Source organism: Falco rusticolus, chromosome 3 (assembly GCF_015220075.1).
Source record: "Falco rusticolus isolate bFalRus1 chromosome 3, bFalRus1.pri, whole genome shotgun sequence".
In the NCBI taxonomy this organism is placed as follows: Eukaryota; Metazoa; Chordata; class Aves; order Falconiformes; family Falconidae; genus Falco; species Falco rusticolus.
Window position 1 is genome coordinate 38,603,179 of NC_051189.1, and position 24,187 is coordinate 38,627,365.

A 24,187-nucleotide genomic window follows, 5' to 3' on the forward strand; every position below is an offset into this window, starting at 1 on the left:
TAGTTCATATATACACATACCTAGAAAGTTTAGATTAACATTTAAATAAATAAAATTACTCCAACAGTTAGAAACTAGGCATCAAGAAACAAAAGCTATTTTTTGTTCACAAGCCTCTGGATAATTTTATCCTGTCCTTCTGAATGTTATTATACAAAATATACTTTCATGTCCAAACTGTCAATACTAGTTATTCATTTGTCTTACAGTAAATAAAACAACTGCTGAATACACCATTTTCTTCCTTTGATTAACTGACTGGTGACAGTACAGTTCAGTTAGTTTATTACACATAACCTCTCTTTTATTTTCCTTAATGTTAAAGAATTATAATGTTATTAACTTAGAGCTAGTGATGAAGTGTAAAATAGCAGATTTGCAGTTTGAAAACAACCCCCAAATGCTCCATTAATAAAACAGTTAGCTAACACCTTATAACATTACTAAACTTCACTTTTTCTGTTAGCTGGCTTCATTTTGCATCACAGAGCAAAACTCACCGTTGCCATTATACAGAATCTGCATCGTTTCAAACTCTAGTGCCGTATACGTCGGGTCTAAAACTTCACTGTAGTTCGCCATTTCCATGTCTAGTATTGGTTCCGAGAGCCTCATCGTTGAATGCAAAACCAGTGAAAAAGCTGCTCAAATGTACAACCTTCCCATTCTGTTTCACAGTGATTGATAAACCAAAGTTAACTATAACTGCGGCACTTACGTGCTACAATGGGAGGAGCTGGAAAACTGCTTCTGCATGCTATATTCTACCTGGTGTTTTTTTTCTTTTATGATACAGTGCAACCCTTCTGATAATCTTGGAATGCTTTATGGAATAAACTTATCAGGAGTTGTACTGGTTCCAGTTCTTAAGTAAACCCAAGGACGTGCAGGAAGCTTCCTACCTCCTATGCTCTGCTACACACTTTGCTGTCAATGGGTATAAATGGTCCTAAACAAACCATTCTGGTTGTTCTATGCAAAAAGATCATAGGTTCATATGCCATTTTGCTTTCTCTCTTCAGAACAATAAGGAAGTGTGATACAATTATGGACTATCATCATGCCCAAAACATCCATCATCATCTTTTAATAGGCAGCTGCAAAACCTCCCCTTTTTATAACCGTTAGTGTTCTTGTAACAGCAGCAATGGCTGTGCAGGCATGCTCAACCAAGGCCTCAAGCAACGCAGGCTCTGCAGCAAGGCCACGTTATAGATTTCCCCCATCACACACCATGCTGCTGCGACGGCTCTAGTCAGTGGACCTTGCACACTCCCAGAAGGTGGCTTCCTGCCCTAAACTTTCTTCATACAAGATGTGATGGCAGCATGCTGTTTTCAAGCACCACTCAGATGTGCAAATAAAAAAAAATGTATCATTCACCTTCTCTGAAAAGTAGAATCTCTGTGCAGGTCCACTGCTCAGGAGTTGGTACACATGGCATGTCCAAACCCAGTTACAAACCCTCCTGTAAAGCTGCTTGAGTCTGTGCAAAAGATAGCTGAATTTCACTTGCTAATCAGGTGCTTTTAGATGTTAGATAGCAAAATTTCAGATGTTATTACTTCTCAATAAATTCTTTACAGAAAACTACCTTTTACGCTGCTGAACAGTAGTTACATTAAAGATTACATATATAGGAAAACTGCCCAGTTTATGTTTAATTAACAAGAGCCAATAGCTGTATATACATCACACAAATGCTTATTTGAATGGGAAGAGAAGAGTGCCTGTAGTTGCTGTTCAGGAAGAGTAGCTGAAAAACGGCACCATAAAATAACTCTTTAGGTTTTGGTGTTTGTTTGTTTTGTTTTGTTTTGTTTTTTTTTTAAAAAAAAAAAAAGCAAGCAATTGCCAGACAAGCTACCTACAAAGAAGGAAAATTTACAGGAAAATACCTAGAAAAAAATCTTTCAAAATTCATCCTTCTAATTTCCAAGTCCCCAGGGTTACCTGAGAGGTGCAAATCATCCTGTCTCCTGACGGACACACAGATGCAGTCTCAGGCCAGTTCTCCTGACTCTGGTGGATCCCAGTGACATAATTATGACAACAGGATTCTCATGTAAGTCACAGAACTATCCCCAAACTGAAGACCGTTTACAATCGCGTTACTGCTTGCACAAATTCTCCACAGATTTTGGAGGGTCTCCACAGGGGCTGTCCTTTTCAACCTACTGCTATTCCTTTTCCTTTAAACCACTCGTCCATTATTATATTCAATGAGATACCAAAAAACTGCAAAAGTTGCTACTTAAAAAAGGGCAAACGTATAATGTTCAGCCTTCATATGAATAGTATGTTATTAATGACAAATGTAACTATGAATACTTACTATACACTACAAAAGATGTATGGAAATTTTATAACATATTTAAGTTTATGAGTGAAATGTTAAAATATTTCATGCCTGCAATCATGGAAGAAATTATCCTCAGAAAGTATCATTTCACAGTACTGGAAGTGTACAAAGTTTCACTGTCTTTAACCATAGCTAATATTTTTTTTCTTAAAGAACCACACTAAATAAAGAGTGATGAAAAGCTATTTGAAGACAGCCCATATTTGGTTAGGAAATCACAGTAGTTTCATCATCAGATGGAATAATTTTATACCACTGATGGCTCAGTTTGAGAAGTTACTTCAGTAGCAGAATTTGTTGTATTTGCTACAATATTTTTTTGTATTTGTATAGTAGTTGTTACAAAACTAGTTACTAGTTACATAACAATGATACTTAATATACAAACGGTTACATTTTAACTAGAATTATCTTTTGAACCTTAGTGCCTATGTTTCGATAAGATTTTCTATAAATAATCTCTGGCTTTCTCATACCAAAATTGTATGCTGCACAAATACAAACATATCTAAGGCTATCTGAGTTTTATTTCAAAAATTCTGGCATATGAGTAAATTTAAAATACGAGAATGAATGTAAGATGGAAGATATCATGTATGACATGATCAAATCCTGTTATTCCATCTGCTGTTAGCAGAACTTCTTTAGCACTGCCAAAACAGGCCCCTCAGTGACTACTAAAGAGAGGGAATGAATTGACCCTTCATACATCTGTCATATGAAAACTCATTTCAATTGATTTTTTAATATGGAAAAGTGTATACTATAGGAAAGATGTTCTTTATACTATTTTTTTCATGTTTTGCTAAGGAAACTTCTTACAGTCAAGTGTTATATTCCTAAAAAGCTGCTTTCAGGGGGATTTATAGCATCATGAAGTAAAATTATACTAAATGACTACTGTAAAATACTAATACGTTGTCTTTCTGCCTTAGGTGGATCAGAATGCATTTCTGGAATTAAGAGCAGTTGAGGGAAGAAGCCAATGATGGTCAGCTTTTGGTTGTATGTCAGTCCAAGATTTATAATATTCACTAGTATTCAGATCCCCACAAAGCAAATATTTTTTCATATTGAACACCTGCATGGTTTTTCAAATTCTGAACAACCTTCCAGCTTGTAGTATGAGAGATTCTTTCAAATTCTAAGTCATCTACTACTGACAGCCAAGAAATATTAGTGTTAGGTAAACAGGAGTTTTTAAATTGTATAATTAGTCAAACTGCAAAACACTCCTTTGAGACATGATACTTTAAACTTGAGTGAGAAATGATTTTTCAAAATAAATTTTGCAGTAATTGTGAAAAAAGAGAAAGCTACACAGTAATGGTTTTTTTCATGTTGTTTTGTTCAGTTTTTTCTTTAAATCTGATGACCTCACAATCACATACAGAAAGCATTCCTATCTTATCTCTAAGACTATTAACTCTGTTAATTGTACAGCTCTCCACATTAAATGTAATCATTCTTTCTGATTGTGGCATAAAATAGAACACAAGCTAATGAAATCAAGGTTATTTCCATAAAAGTCTTCCTGAAAATAAAAACAAATCTCAAATTATTATTGCTACTGAAAACAGTTTTGGTTTGGGTTTTGGTTTTTAGCTTTTGGGGGGTGAGGTGGTGGCATTTGTTTTCGTATTTTATAAGCAGCAATATGTTCTTTTATCATTCCAGCTTAACAAGAAACATGGGTCCCCAGAAGAAAGCCTTCATTTAAAGGTTGTTTTTGGGGGTTTTTTTTCTTATTTCCTATGTCTTGTGAGCAAGGAACACATCCTCACAGTATTTCTTGTTTTGCAGGTACAGTGTGTTGTGGTGGACATAGATGGGAGGCATCCTATTTTTGTCAGTAAGCTGGCATATTTATCCAGTATGCTGATAAAACACACATTTTGATATGTCTCCCCTCCCATTTGCTGGCACACACACTGCAAGATATACATGGAGTCTGTACTAACCAACCCTAATGAAACCATTCGATCTGAGCCAGAACATCTCCTTACTACTGTAAAAACAAAGATCTCCAAGTGACAGTTTACATGCCAAAAGCTTACTACCTGGGAAGCAGGACACAAGTTTGTGCACACCAGTGGGGAATCTCATTTTTGGCTGAAAAAAACCCCACACATCCATGTAATACCAGAAAGTGTGTCCCCCTCCTGTAACACCTTCAGTGCCAGGGAGAACAATGCCAGTCACTGCCACATCAGCTCTGCTGCCACTCACCCCCAAGTATTTCACAAATGGTCCATGAGTAAGGACTGAGTAATTTTAAAGGATTTTTCAGAACAATTTGTGAATCATGACAGTAAATGCACAGCACAACTGCTTCCAGTAAGATGATCAAAGGCACCATCTCATATGCACTTCTCAAACTCTGCATCAACTATCAGCTTTACTGAGTAAATTTATGGCACTTAGATGCTTTTGTGCTTTTTCACTTTGCATCTTCCTTTTGACTTTATGCCCAAAAATATAGCGGTTAAATAAAACACTAGGAAAGCAAAGCCAGTACCAGAATTGAATAACAGGTTTTCACGCCACGCTTATTAGGAAATGTGGCAACATTATCTGCAATAAATCATGCCCAGGGAAATGTAAGTAAAAATCTTTGAGGGAAATCTAGGTTAAGCCTCTTTCCATTACACACATTTTTGACACTTAGACCACCCCAGGCATTCTATAAAAATGAGATTCTTGCACATACTGAATCTGCCTCTTTTTTTATTTGAATTAGTGATTCATTATGTTGTGCTCCACCATATCATATGGCAAAAATACACAGCTTTCTAATAAGTTATGTTGAGGGTTGTTTTTTCTTTTTCTTTTTTTCATTTTGGTGTAACAGGGAACAGACCATTATTGCAAAATCTGAATTATCTTTATTTTTATGCTTTTGGCTTCATAAAGAATCTGACTTTTGGAACACCCAGCTACAACTTCAACAGCCATAAATATGAACAAACACAGAAAACAAAGAACATGAATGGCTTCTGACTTGTCAAACACTATGGACCCACCCTATTTAGCACATTTTTCAAGCTGGAAATAATCCCAAAATAGTTATAAGGATGCCAATGAGTAGTCTACATAGAGTTTCCAAGCTGGCTAAGAGATTTAATACTCTAAATTCTATGAAGTGCAATTTACAATTTTAATCTCGCATCCACTACTGTCTTTGCCCTGTCTGTACTTGAGGGGAAATATCAAAGGATTATGAAAGCTCTAAAATATTTTGAGCCTGAAAAACAGTTGCTGCAGGATAATTCTCAAGATAATTTACACTGGCTGAGGGTATAGCCCACTTTCAGATCTTCCCTCCCTATTCTAAATATCATTCTCTGCAGCTTATTCTAAAAGGATAAATGATTTATTCACTTTATATACCACACTGTCATTGAAGGGATATGGTACTAGCTACTAGCAACAGTAATATAACAGTGTCATATGCAAAGGGAAGATGTTACGTCCACTACTTAAGGTCAAGGTAAACAAAACTATCTGGTTTATCTGATTTTATTTATCACTTACACATGCGAACATACATCAGTGAGCGCCTTGGGTAGCATCTCACAAAGTAGAAGACACATCCCAGTTCGCAAACCCTTAGTTGTGCTCTCTCTTCAACAGAAAGGTGTGTCTGGAGGATGATTTTCATATTGAGTTCACCTAAAATCTGCGCAGATCAAAATTATTAAGGTAATATCTTCTGCATTTTCCAGATGTCCTGTGCTTTCTGTCAATGGTTTACTGAAGCCAGTGCTCTGTCTGCGTGTGGTGGTCCTGCAGCTGTGCTCTCCAGCCCTTAATTACCTACCAGACTCAGGAAGATTTTTGCTATTGTTATTATTTCACTTTTTTATTATTCTCGTGTTGCAGTGAATTTCTTCAAGTAAGGAGAGTCGGATTACACCTATAACAACTGTATGTCAGCAGCTAATAATTTAAAAACTTTCTTCTGAGATTTCTCAGCCTTCAACTTGGCACAGGACAGCCTTTCAGCAAATAATACCGTTGTAGGTAGTAGTAAAAGTAGTAGGAAACAGTCCAGGAAAAAACACCTTATAGCCAAGGGGTCATACAGGGACCATTGCGTGTAGGCCACCGTGAATCGTCAACAGGTAGCTGAGGAGAGCAGTCTGTCCAGGTGAGGAAAGCGTCAAGGCCGTGGCGGTGCCTGCTGAAGAAGCACATTTCTAAAGGAAGATTTAGAGGGATAGCTAATGATGAAGTGGAGCCCTGGTGACAGTCAGTCAAAAAGAAGGCAGGGGGGTGACCTTGCTGTCTACAGCTTCCTGAGGAGTGGAAGTGGAGAGAAAGGGAGGTGCTTGATCTCCCTGGTATCCAGTGATAGGGCGCATGGTAATGGTTCAAATCTGCATCAGGGTAGATTTAGACTGGAAGTTAGGAAGAACTTCTTCTCCAAGAGGGCAGTCAAACACTGGAACAGGCTTTCTAGGGAGGTGGTCAATGCTCCAAGCCTGTCAGTGTTTAAAAGGCATGTGGACAATGCCCTTAAAAACAGGCTTTAACTTGGTCAGCCTGAACTGGTCGGGCAGTTGGACTAGATGATCACTGTAGGTCCCTTCCAAGTGAAATATCCTGTTCTATGCTATTCTATTGTACTCTGTTCTATTTTAGCCTATTCAGTCAGAACATTGTATGCCAAGTACAGGGGTTAGGAGGTAAAAACTGAGGATGCAGAGTAGTTATATTCCTTTATCTACCTGTTACAGGATGCTATCCACAGTAGACTGCAACATATGTAGGTATCAAATGTTATGCAGATTTAAAATCTTGGTTTATATATATACATATGTATATGTGTATGTATGTGTATATGATGTATATTTGTACACGTAGGAATGTATTTTCAGTGTTATTGTGACAGCTAGATTTGCCTCCTGAATTATTATTGAGTATGCCTACAAAAAATGGATTTGTCCCTCCTACATACTGGACCCCAGTAATTCTCAACATTGTATTGTCCATGTGCAGATTCTCTCCAAAAACTAGTAGTAAATCTTTATTTTGCCACTTCAATCCATTCATGTGCTTGCTTTGTGCCCACATTAACAGTAAATTTGCTAACCCTATCTGGGGTTAGCAGGCACTATTAGAAAATTGTGCATTTTCATGGGGAGGAAGGATAAAAAATAGGATACTTTTGCTTCTTTACATAGCAACAGATAAAGTTTACTCTTAGGTATACTATTTGCTATTAAGTAGACTTTAGTATTTAAGATTTCTATTTTAACTTAATATTCTTTAGTTCATTTTATTTCTGAAAACTCAAAATAGTCATGAAGTGTTGCCAGTTTAGAGGGCTTAAAGATTTTTGTAGCATAGATTTTTGTGGTGAGATTTGCTGAGGTACAGTTAAATGGCTGGAGTCTCTTGTTAATTATTTGCTTAAATCAGGTAACTTATTATTTTCTGGTACAGAAAAATTAATCAGACACTTGTCCTGGACAGCAGAATGAAATGGGAGGAAAAGAGGAAAGAGTTCAGGAGTAAGATAAAACCAAACTATCATGATATTGATAAGCAAGACTAAACACTCTGGTTCAATCATCCTCAGGTGTTTAGTAATTTCTTAATAAGCCTCCTTGGCAGGTTTTTATGCCAGCTTCCTTCTAAAAAATGTTTTATATAGCCAGTTAGATAAATTTTACTTACAATTTATCTACATTTATCTTGAGAAATACCATCTAATAAGATATTTTTTTTCCACATATGAACAGCCTTGCCTTTGTCATACACAATAAAAAGAGTCCAAAAAAAGGTTAACCAGTATGAAGGCAAGTTTTGTTTGGGTTTTTTTTCAGCTTGCCTACAATTTTCTTTTCTGTGTGAATTAATCACAGCAAGTCTTCTAATTGCTATAGCCTATCCTCTGCTGAATTAGTTATGTATTCTACATAATGCTTCAAAACAAACTCAGTACACTTCTGCCCACGCTAGTGACTATATAACTCTTGGTTCTACGTAAAAGGCTACTTAAATACCTGAATAGTCAGGCAAGTCCCATTATATTCAGTTACTCTATCTAAAATTAAAATTTTTAACTAGCCTAAACTGACTCATCACATTCCTGCAGAAAGAACGTTGTGTCAACACACTTTGACTTAACTCTTCCAAGACACTAGCATGGTTATGCTTAGCTTGACAACTTCTTTCATTTTTATTTTTATGAAAATCAGTTAATGAGAAGTTCAGAGCATGTTGACTATGAGTTTAAACTGAATGTATGACAAAGGGACAGAAAATTCAAAATACTACCCAAATAAAGGAACAACACACAACCATAAAGGCATATATTCTGTTTCAATGGTATTCTGGATTAGCTCTTAAAACTATCGTGCATGTAAAATGCTCTGCTTTTCAAAGGCATACTTTTCCCTCTGAGAACAATAAGTTATGATGGGATTGAGTACTGCTGAAAATACAGCTTGTAAAGCATCTCAAGACCAACAATCCAAAGTTTCTAGAATCCTAAATTGGGCCAAGGAAACAATTACACTAGGTCATAAACAAAGATATTTCACATTAAAATTGTTACATTATTTTTCTTAAGAGAACAAAGTAATTAATGGTTTCAGCAAGAATGAAATAACAGCAGCATCTCCTTGAAAATACACACAACAGGGCTGTCCTAAGAATCAGGGCGGCCCTGGACACTTGATATCTTTATGGATAGAGGCATCCTCATTGTAAGCGCAGTAAATTCAGATCCCAGTGCACATAAAACAGAATCCTCTGGAGAATGAGTTTAAATCTATTTTTCCCTGTACACATACAGATCCACTCTGCAATTGGCCAGTGGTTATCTCTTAATTTTAACACATGCTAGGTGTGTGCCCAGGTAGGAATAAAACATTAACTACTGAGACTTCTAAGAAATACAGATATATCTACTCCCACAGATTTTTTAAGAGTGTTTTTAATAAGCTCAAAATCAGTAAAAGTCCCATTTAAAAGCTGATGATAAATATTAGAAAAATAAAGTGGGCTGCATGTCTTTAATTAAGAAAGCCAGAGCACTGATTAAGCTCAGCAGGGAAAAACTCACTGGCATGGAAACTGTGAGAGATACGGTCCTGCAAATTTGTGCTTAGTGTCTATCATAAAAGCAGGTAAGAGGAAACTTTGAGAAATGGTTATAGGTGCAGTTATGAGTAAAACCACAATGCAAATCATCAAGATGCAGTCTGAAAAGTTATATGTACCTGCAATAATGCAGGTTACATGATCTACCTTAAATATTATAGATAACAGTTGTGTCTGGGTGGGTTTTCTGGACATCAGTAATACTCATGTGGCCATATTCCTTGGGTTTAATGCGTTGATGTAGGTAGGCTCCATCATTTTATCTGAGAAGTCTGTAGTCGGTTTCCCCATATCTGTGAGAGAAGGACAAACTATATTCCCCTTTTTAAGAAGAAAGAACTGAGGCAAAGGACAACTGAAAATAGTGTTTATGACACTTGAGTCCACGTGTCCACAATATAGTCACTTGCATGCAAACTGGATGTCTAACTGCCTTTGTATATAATCATCAGAAACAGGAACATCTAAACAAATCAATCAAACCTACCTTTAACAGTAGGTTGAACTGAATCACCTCTCAGAACACCCATTTCTTCCCACTGGTTGTCTAATCAAAGTGCTCACACAAATGCAACAGACACTTAGAGTTAGTTGAGGTGAATCCACACAAATGACTCCCCAAAATCTGAGAAGGCAGCTGAAGGTGGAAACCCTGGCTGGAGACCCACCTCCTGCACTATCCAACCGGGCACTTTCTCAAAACTGAAAGTATAGCATATAGCCCACCTGCTATGGGTTATGAATGCCAGAAAAAAAGCAAAACAAAACCCAAACAAAAACCACCCAAACAAAAATCCCCACCCAACCCTTTAATCACATTTTAAAACAAATTCAAAATATTGTTAAACTCCTCGTTCACATAATGAATGTTTGCTCCAAATTAAGATACGTTTCAGAGGGCCTGAGCTTCAGGAAGAAAGTCAGCCAACTTAACAACAATGGCCAAGTGTGCAAGCATACAATGATGGACACTATACCAAATGAGGATTAACAGAATCAGACCCAGGTATCTCTGCATTTGATAAAAATTGAGATACAAGCAATATAATCAAAAAATAAGCTAGGTGAAGAACATTCCTCACAATGGAAAGCAAGAAAGGAAATGTTAAGTTAGAATACCTAAATGTGGGACAACTGTCCTGCATGGTCTTGCCTACGGTCCCGGTTTGTGAATGTATACCCAAGATCCCAGTGACCAGAAGACAGGCTTCTATAATTTCCTTTGGAAGGTACACCAAGCACACAGCCTCTGAGGCCAACTGATACCTCCTCTGGCCTGGGGAACCAGAAATACAAGGTATGTGGAGGACACAGGTCTCTTTGACACTTTACTGGGACACTGTTCAGGTGCATCTCCTGGGGCCAAGACTGTGATGCATTTACCCTTACTTATCTTACATGTAGATATGGCTGCAGGAACAGTGTTCCACTCCAAGTTAAGCTACCTCATCAAAGCTACACTCTATGCTGAAAAAAAGGAGAAATCACAACTACTCTGTTAAATTTATCTCAGGAGACACAGAAAAGCTGTTGCTCTCCAAGGTTTTGGTGATTTTTCAAAACAATGCAGTAAAGATACACATCTTTTAATCTGATTAAGGAGAAAAAGCAGCTGTAAACTGTACTCTGTACTGATTAAATGCCCTGACAATACCTAAAACTGATTCATCTTCCAGATAACATTGCTTTAATTAGACACGTGAGTGCTGACAGTCCCCTTTCGATTGGTAAGTTCTGTAAACACATCAACATTTAAAACACATTAGTATTTGAATACCCCTAGCTGATTTGTGAGAATGGCAGAAGCAACTTCCTGGGAAAACTTAAGTCTTTCAACTTCCAAAAAGAAGTAAAATCACAGTAGAAAAAAATGTCCTGATCAGAAAGAACTGCAGAACAAATTTCTTTAGGAATCAGGAAGGCTGAGTTGGTAGCAGTGGTGTGCGAGAAAACAATGACTTCACTTAGGTGATGAAAAGGTCACTTACTGGGTGTATCCTAACCATTTATGTTAAGGTTTTATTACAGATACAATAAATTAGTCATTTGAAAACTTCCAGAATCTGCAGGTGAGTGGAAAAAATAGGGGTAACAGGATTTTCTTTTTTAGGTAATGTAAGGTCTACAGTTGAAGGCACTGTTGTAGTAGACTTACACCAAGCAACACACAATTGCTGCACTGAAGAGAATATCAGTGTTGGCTATTTGAAGTGGAAGTCCTGCTTGGTCTAATAAAGATGTGATTTCTTGCTAAAACTTGGCCTTGCCTGGGCATTTGAGTAAGTAAAACTAAAACACCGAAATTTCTTTGTTACACTTTTCTTGACATATAATAAATATTAGGGGTAGGAAACACAGCAAGTATTTTCTAATGGAAGACTGTGACTTGTCTCACTTAATCTGCACAGCATTCTTAGGGAAAAAAAAGGAAAACCCAAACCTACAGCAACAGGTTGCTGTTGTCTTGGAAGGAACAGTTAAAAAAACAACCCGAAATCCAACTACTCCTAGGAAATGTGGCAGAAGTAATTACTTAGGCACGCCAAAGTCTTCAGAATCACTGAATACTAAAAAGACATGAAGACACAGTCTTTGTTGTAAGCTGGTTTATTTTACATAAACGAAGTTGTATTTTTCATTTGTTAGGAGAGAAAAGCAAAGACTCAGAACTGAAACAGGACACTGGGTGCTTTGCTAATTTCCTGAAGAGAAGACTGAAGAGAATTAAAATATTGAGCAGATTGTTGTGTTATATTGTTTTCCTGAAGAGACAGAAAAAAAGAAAAAAAAAAAGAAAAATATGAAAAAGAATTTGAAAAAATAGTACTGCCTTGATGTTATTTCTTAAAGGGCTCTGAATATAAAATCCAATCAAGAAAGATGAGATACAGAAGTGAACTAAAAGGCTGGGTGTTTGTATGATTCCCAGTCATCAGTTTTAGGAGTCCAAAAGGAAGAACTATATGAAATACCACTATGGGCATGAGGAATCCTGAATACATTCTTAATCCTTAATTCCACAAACCTCAGGAGATCAAGTTCAACATCCTCCTCACTGCACGTCAGATCAGGTTGCTAAGGGCTTTATCCAGTCATATCTTGAGATACTCTGAAGGATGGAGACTGCCTAACCTCTCTGGGCATCCTCTTCCTCACTGGCCCTGGTTCCCCCTGACCCTCAGAGCCAGGATTTTTCTCCTTACATCCAGTCTGAAATTCTCTTGTTTCAACTTATGTCCATAGTCTCTTGTCCTCCTACCTGTGCCACAGTGAAAAGCCTGACTCCATCTTTTCACAAACTGCCTTGAAGTACCAGATGCTGTTGTGAGGCCCTCTTCCCCAAAGCCATCTCATGTCCAGGCTGAAACAGTTCTGTCTGCTAGCTTCTCCTCAGCCAGGCAGGTGTTCCAGCCCCTGACCATCTTGGTGGCCCTCCACTGAACTTCTTCCAGTTTATCCATGTCTTTCCTTGAAGAAAGAAAGGGGCAGGGGACGGGGAGGGGGCAAAACTGTATGCACTGGTTTAGATGCTATCTAAAAAGTGCTGAGTAAAAAGGAATAATCAATTCCCTTGATCCTGCTAATATAGCCCAGGATGCTGTTGGCCCTCTGCTCCTGGTACACATCACTGGCTCAAGCTCCACTCACTGTCTACCAACACCCCTTGCTTCCTCTCAGCAGGACTTCTCTCCGGCCAGTCCCCTAATTCTCACCCCAATACGGGATTGTTCCTCAATTGTCCCCCAGTTTCTCAATTCTCAATTGAATTTTTATTCTCTAAAAATCACAATACTTTTCTAGCCTCCCCTGGCTAAATTACTACCACATTCTCCATTTCTGAGATATATACATAAGTTAAATTACCACAATGGACTCGGTTTGAAAAGATTGACTTAGCTGTCTCAAACAGTTCTAATTAAAATACTGCCATATCTGTTCACTTAGCCAGAATAAGAAGCCAGCCAGTCACTTCTACCAGTACTTCTGGACACATTTCATAGAGCCAGCAGAACTCATCTACACCTCCTGCTATCTGTCATTCATCTGACAGTGAATGGTATTTCTGCTTCCATCTGCACGGGTAGAGGGGGGAGTTAAAAGCTGTCATTACAGCTGGAATTAAGGAGCACTAATGGCTTGCCAGCCATGTTCAGGGCAGAAGAATGTAGATCTTACAGAAGACTAAAAGGAGTTGGTTTGCCCATCTCAGGGAAGTGAAAAGTGAGAGGGAGTTTATTCCACAAATAAATCATGCACAGTAAACAGCAGCATAGAGGGAAAAATTATTTAGACAATAAAACAACGCTGCTGTAAGAGCAAAGGCATAAATTTGAGGCTGGCAAGTGGAAATTTTCTAAACACGGCAGGGTCATGGCACTGTAACAAACCTCCGTTTAGGTAGTAGGGGCAAGGCGCCTAACTTTTTAAGACATGGAGAGAAATTTATCAAAGGTATTATATGGGTTGGTGACATCAGCCAAGTTGATGACTCAAGAGATCTCTTCTAGTCTTATATTGCTGAATATTTTGCATCACAATTTTTTTTTTTAAAAGTGGTCAGTGAACAATATCAAGTATGTTATTCTAATTATGAATTAAACAAATATAAATGACAGAAAGTTAACCTTAGTGCAATAAGCAATTAACAGAATTATGCTGTGACTGCAGCTGATACATAATTAACAACTGCTGCAAGTGATGTTATCCATCTAATTTGCTCAGATTAGAGTAGCATTATTCTTAGGCATGTTTAGCAAGTTCTGCAGTAACGTGCACTTGAGTGAAGTGCTCTTTACTAACGTGTTGAAATTCACAGAGCTGTTATTAGAATTGCAAATAAGATATACACCAGCATTATTTCCTCTGCCCATCATTTTCTCTTCGTTGGAACTACCCTTGACAGAAAATCAAATTGTAACAAGTCCAAAGGATGTTTGCACAAATCAAGTAAAAGTGGTGTTATATAATTAAACAGGGAAAACGTGCAAAAAATCATCCTGATGAACCAAGTGGGACTGAATTCAAAACACGTGAGTTGCTGCTGAACAAGAATCATGGAGCTTACTGGGGGACAGCGAAAAGTATTCATGGTAGAATTCACTTAAGAAAGTGTTAAGGGGAAAAATATTTTTTGAAGTATTGTGTGTTTAAGGCCCAGAACTGAAGAATATCTGATCATTCAAAGTCTAACAGAATCATTAGAAAAAATCATCATCTTTCAAGGACTGGGTCTTCAAGGTCAATACATATTGGAGTTGCAAAGTCCTTAATTGGCAATTCAAGCATATTAACTTAAAAAAGGAAGAACAAACTAGTGGTTCACAGGTGTTCTGTTCATCTTTCCCAGGATACTGGAAAATGTGGACAACTGGATAAAGTAGTAAGACATGATGAGGGCCCAACTGCCTGATAAGAAGCACACACATCCCTGGATGAACATAATGATATGATTTGGCAAAAGTCTTTGGGGTGCGTATACCTTCCACAAACCTACCACCAATTTCTCCAATTTCATGGGTATTTATGTGGTTTTCAGGAGCACATGATCTTTCCAACACTTGTGTCTCCAAATGGTCCTCATTTTCTGAAAGAGTGGCATGTTGAAATAGGACAGCTAACGTTATAGTCTCCAGCAAGCAAGGAGATTAGTGAAACATGCAGCAAAACTTTACTTACATTCAAAAAAGTAAACAGACTACAGAAGCTTCAGTTCTCCATATACAGGTGAGGGAAGGCTGATTTCCTAGGCTATATTTCCATCCTCACCTTTAGGTAATACCTGCAGCCAATAAGAGTAAAAGAAATGCTAAGCTACCTGCAATGCAAATGAACTGTGCTCCTAAAGAATATTCTTATTTGGATTATAAAGGTTGAGAATACAGTGCTTTCACGCAAGGTACAAAGGCATTTCTGAAGATTAAGGAAACTTCAAGAAAATGCTTAAGTAATCAGACAATGTTGATGCCAGATTTTCTTTAACTTGTAGAATAAAAAAATCATAGAATTTATACAATACCTTGAAATACTGAAATCTGGAAGGATTACATACAGGCAATAAGAGAAAAAATGGTTTTTAAAACTGCAGAACTGTTGACATAGAAGCATATGAATAAAAGATTCCCTGCTCTTTGGATGACACTAATGTTTAGGTACTGGGTAAACTACATAGTAAAACAGGATTTGTAGTAGAAAAGCCTACAAGAAAAGTAAGTTTAATTTGACTATGTGGAGAGGGTTTCAAGAAGGATAAAGGCATAAAGGAAACAAAGGGACATTCTGTAGTAACCTTGAGAACTACTTTATAACTTTTGCAGCCTCACTGACTTTTTTTGGGTGAGCTGCACTTTCAAATGCTAAACTTTAGCTGGACAGTTACTATCTTTTTTGTTTTATATATATTTATGTCAATGCTACCTAATAATTCTATTCATACTTACCTATGTTAAGTCTGTACATTTATGAGTAATTCTTAAATACAAACAAAATATACACTGGTCATTCATAAAGTTCTGAAAGACAAATTTTCTTCTGCATCCCCAATGTATTTGCATGCTGTTAAGATCCAAATAAGAGCATGTCATTTTTAGGTTTTCCTATTAAAACAATAATATCCACTGACTTCAGCTAAGACAGCATTCTTTGGTTTGCTTTCTACTTTACTAGAAACCTTATGGGTCATACCTTGGTTTTTTTCCCTTGGAAGAAACTGACAACACAGAAAATCACTTCCAGACACCAGGGACGAAAGTAGCTCCCCTTATTTAGATACAACAGGACTTTAGTCAAGAACAGAGATTCTTACAGTCTAACTTGTAGGTCTGCTGAGGCACTACATTCTTTATTGATTTTGCAAACTGCAGTGCATGCAAAATAGAAAGCAGTAAAATTATTAGGCCATCACTACTTTCTGTCCTCAGAAGCAATACTGCTACACCAGCGTACCAGATTGATACCGGCAATATCAGAAATAAAAGTATTTTATTTAATAGTTAAAAATATATAATCCCTATCTGTGTATTTTCATATGTAGACCCTGGATCAGAAACACACAGTTTGGCTAATTGTGGAGGAAAAAAGCACTACTTGTAATGACACAGCCTCTCCCACTGGGGCCACTATAAAGGCACATTGAATTATCAGGTGTACTAAAGTGAGGATGAAGCCTGGAAATGGCTCTGTTCTTTAAGTCCCTCTGTGCTTCTCTCCCTATCCTCATTTATGTATGCAAGGTAAATTAGTCTCTCCATCATCCATGATGAGGAAAAGTTGGAATTTCTATGAGAAGCACACAATTTTTTATACACCTCTTTTAGACTTAGATTTTCAGAACTCCCTTACACACCTAATCCTATAGCCATTAGTAAGGCAATAAAATGACATAAAATGAGCAAAGAGCAATAAAGTAATCATATCCCAGCATGTTTATTTAGTTGTGGTCCTTAATGACAGAGACCTTCGTACCAACTGATACCCGGAGCTGCTACTAATTCTCCTCTGTCTCAAATCCCTGGTTATCATTACTCTCAGGCTTATGTCCAGTCTTTTAAAGCCTGCTTCACACAAACTGTGAAAAAACAAAAATCACAGAAAGAAAGATTATTTTTATTAAGAAGAACAAAAGCACTTTGCAAATTCAGCCCAAATCCATTCTCTTTTAGAGCAATACTGAAAGAGTTGAGTTAGAGAAGGCAGAATGGTGGAAGAAATGTACATCAGGTCTGCCTCACCAGACAGGTACCAGCTGTGCTTCTGCAGCCCGTGCTGTGACCCCACTGGATGTGAGTTAGGGGCAATGCAAAATTTGCATAGCTGCACTAAGGTTGTATTAAAGTGTGTTAATGTGTGCCTTTGCCTCTGAGTGTCCTGTCCAAATCAGGTACATTAAATGGCTGAAACATCAAACGGGTCTTGGTGGCTGTTCTTACTAGGCTGTACACATATGCTCTAGTGGTGAGAAAGGTATTTAAAATCTAAATATGTAATTGTGAATCTGATGGCAAATCAGACTTTCCTCAAAATACTTGAGACAAGCAGTCAAATTTAAGCTGTACTAACTGTATCATATTGTGATTATTTTTACAATCATTTCTATGTTGGCCTAAAACCTGTTCCTTCAAAATACCACCTTTTCAATTTCAAAAGCTTTAGTTACCTATTGAGTATTTAAGCAGAGTTTCCTCTGTCTTTACTCCACCATTTATATTATTTTCTAAGAAGCTTTAAGAAACATAATTCCCATGAGGGGACACTGATAATCTACATTGACATCTGATTAATGCAAAAAAGTGCAATTTGATCCAGTTGTTCATAATGGAGACCAAGAACATGCAGTTGTCCTTCAGGAGAACCGATCTGATTTAAAAACAGCCAATAACAATCTACTGAAAAATCCAGGGACCAACCACTGCCCGGTGATCAGTCACAGTCACAGTTACAGTCACCGCTAAAATATAGTAACTTACTTTCGGTTTGGGTATTTCTAGTTTCACCTTTCAACTGTCCGTGGTTGTTTGGTTTTTTACTTTTTGTGAAAAATAATACATTTGATTTTTTTTAGGGTTGCCTCTTTATGTCACATAAGATGTCGCAGTCACTTTACTTTCACCTCACCCATCTGCCGTGTATGTTCATCTCCTTCCCAATGTTTTTCTCTCTCTACTTTCCCTGTCCCACTTGCTCCTTTTTGTCAATCTCTTCTCTCTTTTTGTCATTTTGTTTAATTGATTCCCTACATATAAAAATCACTAAAAATAATTAAAATATATATATCATGAAGCCAACATGACTTTAGACTACTATTGAAATTAGAGAAAAACCTTCATGGAACCACTTGTCAGGATCAAAAAATCATAATGTTTCTGAACCTGGAAAGGCCACTGTTGGATTTCTTATTACATTGTACTAAAATACCAGCAGATTTTACTTTTTCTTCTCTTAAACCTTCCTAACAGATGTTTATAAAATAACTGTGAGGGCAGTTATGCATTTCCTGTGACAATGTGAACAGGATTGGTCTTCAAATCCTTTCCTTTTTATCTGAAAAAATTATTTTGTATTTTCTTTTAAATAATTGGGGGGATATGTGTGTGTGTGTGTGTGTGTGTGTGTGTGTAAATTAGTGTAAATTACATTTCCCTTGCTGCATGATACACCTGTTTCATTGCTTGTTCTTCTCTTGCTCTCTCCATCTTCTCCAGACTTTTCCAGAGTTAGTCTTTTGTCAGAGAGATTGTTTTTACTGCAGATTTCAGCAGTGCTTTGTTCCTCTACTGCGAGCTCTGGGAACCTGTTCTCCTTTAAACTGGGATGAGCTGTACAAATGTGGAAGCCAAACCATAAACCAGCAACTTACGGTTAGTTAGCTTAGAATAAATAAATAGTGTGACACAGATAATATGATATGTTGCATTAATATTGTAAGCAAAACATACAACAGGTTATGCTTGCACAAGCTAGTACATGCGATAGATGGAAAATGCATATAGCTTGGCAACATTCTTCAAATAGCATGCTCTAAATATTAAAGTTGGTCAAAAATGACTCTGAGGAAAGGATTCCCATTTTCATTTGAATTTTCAAGTGTCCAGACAGTACGCTATTGTGCAAAAAATGGCTTGCTGAAATAAAAACACAATAAAAAAGAGCTATGTGTTGAATTATTTCTTGAGCTAGGATCCAAAGTAAAACACTGTGATAAATCACAGCATTTTGCTTCAAAGCAGGGGAGAACAAAACATGGACAGATAGAGGGGAAAAAAGTGAAGAAAAAAATAATGGAAGAAAACCAAAACAAAACATTGCTCCTTTCAGGATGATTGAATTTTGTTTAATCCATATTTTACTCTCTGCTACATAATTTTACGCTCTTGACAAAATGTCAGGCAATTGGAAGAGGGTTGGAAAAACATATGCAGCTTTTTGTCAGCTTTATGCCTCCCTAAATTTAGAAGACTTTTCTGAATAAAGAAACTAAAAATAAATCAGGAAAGAGTGTCAATAATGGGGTCTGAATTATCCAGCAATAAAAAAACCTGAAAACATTTTTTATATATTTAAATAGAATTTTCATAACATAAATAGTGGCAACGAGACTTGACTGGCAATGAAAAAAAAGTGATTTGTAGCTGACTTACACAGATGACCTTTTAAAAAAAAAATTACACTGCCTATATATACTGTGCCTTATTTGCTTACATGTTAAACTATTTTAAGAACTCAGTTAAAATGTGGCCAACATGTACTTTACCTAATCTTAATAGCAAAAGCTGGCACTGAAGTCTTGGATAAGCAAATATATTCACATTAATATTTACAGTTTTAGTTTCTAGAATGAAAATCAATGCCAATTTACCTGGAAACTGTAAATAAATTAACAAAATATGCAGAAAAATGAATGCCTACAGATTTATTTTACAACTTTATTCTTATCACACATACATAGTGTGCTTATGTGTATATAAAGAGATAGAAAGTTATGCAGTTTGCCTTACGGACAAGATTATGGTAGAATCATGTTTAAATACAATACAATTATCTTTAAGGAAATGTGCTAAAAAGTTAAAAAGTTGAAAAATATAAATTTATATATATATAACAGATTTAAGTCCGGATTTTGTAAGAAGAAAACTTCCAGAATTCTGTAAACTTTCACCATACTAATCCTTTGGTCATTAGAGTAACATCATCAGGGAGACCTGATAAAAATGATAACTACTACACTAAGTAAAAAATGTGTGTATGTGTATATATATACATATTTGAGTGTATATATATGTATATATATACAAATAGTACATACAAATTTTCTGAAAATGCATCCTCAAAATAATGGCAGTGAAAAATGAATAAAAAAGAGGGAGTAATTTGGTTCTCAAAATCAAGAAAATGTTAGTCAATCCAAATATGAAAAATTATTAATCAAAGTTAAAAAAAGTCCTTTAAAACTTGAGTGAAGTAATTTTTTTTCTAACTAGCTCCAGCAATAGACACATATTGAACCCAGGTTCATATTTACATCCGTTTCTGCCAACTCTTTACCTCTCCACTATGAAATAACATATTAGGTCCAGAGTTGTAGCACAGTGCAGCCCACCTGCCCAGTCAGCCAACAATATTAATCTTTTTTCTCTTTGGGAAGTTGTAACCAGTGAGGAGCAGAATGACCAACCAGCTTTTTTACAACCTCTGGATGAGATAAATCGTGTCTCACCTTACAAGCTACTCAAGACCCTGAAATTTTTCATTCTGTTACCCTTTCATGTCAGTTCTCTTATTCTTTTCAATATTACTGGGCTTGTATTTTCCTATGTTAATGAACACAGACTTATATCACTCACTCTGTCATGTTCATCAGTGAAACCATTGCTTCTCAGAGCTATGTAAAAGCAAACGGTATTAATTGTGCCAGAAGTGTTAGCAGACTAATGTTTTATCAAGCCACTGTTCTTGATTTTCCAACATATCTGCATTAAGCTAAACAAATACAATCAGACAATAAACTTCCAATATTTAACTGAATGTAGTCATAGAGTACACCACTCAGTAACCAAAACCACACACAAAACGTGCAATTGCAAAGCAGCACTACATCTGAAACAGCAACATGTGTTGTCTCCTAAATGGAACTAAGGGAAAAAGGACACAATCCCATTCAGTCTTTAAAAAAGGTATAACATTCAGGATATTTTGTTCAAACAAGCCTGTGAGTAAAGCTATCTAAAACTTTTAGTAAAAAGCAGAATTAGAAAAGACAAATTTGAGTCTAGAAATAAAGTGAATCTAGAAATAGAAGCTTGCATGAGTCTGAGGATAATCTTCAGATGATGACTTGATGGCAAGTCTGATAAAAGATCATAAAATTTTAGACAGACAAAAAAGAAATTTTGCAGTTGTTTTATGCCATAAAAGGGAAAGTCTGTAAATGTTTTATGCCACAGAAATATTTACTAATGTCTTTATAGGCTGCCATGGATTTTAGTTGAAACAGTCCATTAATTATTGGAAGACATGGTATAGAAAATATTGTGCAAAGCAGTAGCTAGTCTTGAATTTAGATAAAATTTGAGATGAGACGATATGAGATGAGATGAGATGAGACAAACAGAAATGAGAAGAAACAGTGAGATATACCAGCCTACTGATGTTCTTTTCATAGAGGATGCTCTGTCCCCACCAGCTGTAAACACTTAAGATGGTGAGCAAGGAGATCTTAGACCTGCTTACAACTCATCTTCTCACGAAAACATTAATGGACACACTGAAATGAGAAGCACACACAAACTATGAACCAGCAGAAGATCAAGTACCCCCATAAAATGGAGCTGGAGAGATTTTTCAGAAGTATTCAGGCACCTTAAGATGCAAATACTGTAAGAGAACACATGGCTCTTGATAATGGCTGGCCTCATCCTGTTGGGAAAAAGCATACTGAAAAGCATGATTCTCAACTGAAAGAACAGAAGAAGGAAGGACAGGATTGCTGCTGTTCAAAAGAGGCTGAATAAGAACAGGTATCTTGTACAGCAACTTCTCCAAACCAAAGAGGATTCCTTTTTACACACTCACACATGTAGCCACAGTATTCATTGTACCACCATTCTCAGCAAGAAAGGGAACCAGCAACCACAAACATTTATAATGTTTTTGATTACCCTGTTCCTTTTTGCTGGCAGACAAGATGATGAATTTACAGACACCGTGCAGGATAGGTAGACTGTATTTCACTAGACATCTACTTGTATCTGTTGATGCGTGAACCTCTTTGAAAATCTGACCTCAGCCAGCCCTAAGTATTCCCTAGAGAAGTGTGATGGTAAGACTTCGTATTTGCTTGACTTCTTTTGCCTTGAGCTCATCAGTTGGCAATTAACTATAAATGATTAAGGCAATCATAAATGCTAGCAGGCAATTCTTAAGAGCTCAGTTCCAGGTGAAAATGAAATCTTTTAGGAAAATAAGATTTGGAAAGTACAAACATCAACTGAATAACCTGAAAATGCCTTTTTTTGTAGTAGACATCCTGAAAAAAGAGCCCAAGTTTGTTTTTCTGGGTTTTTTTTACTGCATGGATATGAATTTCATGGGCACCGTAAGCAGCTAAGGTGTCTAAAATACATGATAAAGTCTAATTTAAATGCTTCCAAAATAATTGAAATAACTGAAAAAACTTTAAATATTTGTAATTATTAATGAAACACATTTTTCTGCCAAATTGGTTTCCATGTATCTGAACTGCATGCAACTGTACCATCAGCCACTTTCTGCTAAGACAACACAGACAGTAGCAATTGAGAAAACACATTATACATAGCACTTAGTTCACCATGAAATTCTAGATGAGTTAATGATAGATAATGGCCTACAATTCGCGTGTGACTTATTGTAGCAAATCTCACTGATACAGCAATTCAAGCGCACTGCATCAAGGCTGCACTAAGTGTAATCGAATGGGCTTGCAGAAAAATCAGCAGAAATTACAAAACACTTAATAGAAAAGAAAGTGACATGCTTATAAGTCCCATGAACTCAGTGTTGTTTGACTGTTTTAACACATCTGTTTTATTAGGATTTCCAGCGCAGAGTTTGTGGATAAAAGAACTAAAGTGTCAGTGCTCATTAGTACCCTGCTCCTTACCCAAAGTTATTGAAATAGCTACAAAACCTGTCCAGTATCACTGTGATGGCTGCCATCTTGACTGACACTAAAATGACATGTAAAGGGTATCTTTGCAAGCTCCCTTTCAACTTTTTAAGTAGGTTAGCAGATCCACATCCAATACCTAAGATGCAGATGCATCCTAGATGTAGCCTGTGGCAGTAGGTCTACAGCAACAACAAACTTTGCAACCTCACAAATCAACGCCTTTCAAGAAGCCCTGATGAATATATTGAACAGAAATCCCAAGAATATCTGTTTCTCTGGACAAGTCTATGTGTGACTTCGTTAGCGATTTCCTTTCATTACGAAAGCTAACCTTAAACCTAATCTTAGCCCTACCCTTTGTTTTCTATCTATTAAACAATCATTAATCCAGGGAAAATCCTTCCATTTTAACCCATGATAGCATTGTTTCTTTAGGTGCCTTTTGACAAAATTTGCCCAAGGCTTTTTGGAAAATCTAACTATACTGTGGCAGTGTCAAATATCACAAGTAGAAAGCACTTCAAAGCTCCTGAGCCTGACATACCCCAGCTTTGCTACATGTTTTACTGGGATGATGTCTGGAAGGGCACCAGCCCCCTTGCTCCCCTCTCACTAGCTATGGCATTTGCTTGCTCTCTCGAGACAGGACAGAGACCAGGACACAGGGAGCACACAACACCGGGACATCCACTGAGGCACACCTACACCAGTAACATACCCTTTTCCCTATACCTAGTGACTCCTTGAAAGAATCGCAAGTTTATGCAGTGTGCACTCCCACTGCAAAAATTATTTTTATTAGAGATATAAACTATTTTTTATTCTCACTGAGCTCATACTGTACTTCTGAAGATTTCATCTGCAACCCTTTTCAGAAAAAGAAAATAAAAAATGGCATGGCATTTACCATCTTTTATGCTATTCTGGTCCTTTGATACAAGGGTATAGGGTGACAAAACAGACACAGACTGGCAAGACAGATTAGTAAATATGAATCAATCTGTCACAAAATAGTTGAAATAACAATAGCTTCAGATACCTTCCTACTTGTGAACAGCGTGAAAGTAAGG

General features: G+C 36.8%; 1 protein-coding gene across 7 annotated transcripts in view; it reads right to left on the bottom strand.

The window, feature by feature from the left end:
• The window catches only part of HNF4G (hepatocyte nuclear factor 4 gamma), a 61,042-nt gene that overhangs the window by 19,330 nt on the left and 17,525 nt on the right, over positions 1-24,187 (bottom strand). For 2 of the 7 annotated variants that reach the window (XM_037380419.1, XM_037380413.1), the window contains exon 1: positions 501-659. The exons of 1 other annotated variant lie outside the window; for it this stretch is intronic. In XM_037380419.1, the coding sequence (XP_037236316.1) occupies positions 501-615 (115 nt within the window). In that variant the 5' untranslated portion in view covers positions 616-659. Of the gene's footprint in view, positions 1-500; positions 660-1,383; positions 1,487-9,622; positions 9,638-14,954; positions 15,053-24,187 lie in introns of those variants that run through there. 4 more of the 7 variants (XM_037380414.1, XM_037380416.1, XM_037380415.1 and 1 more) reach the window with 4 other exon arrangements.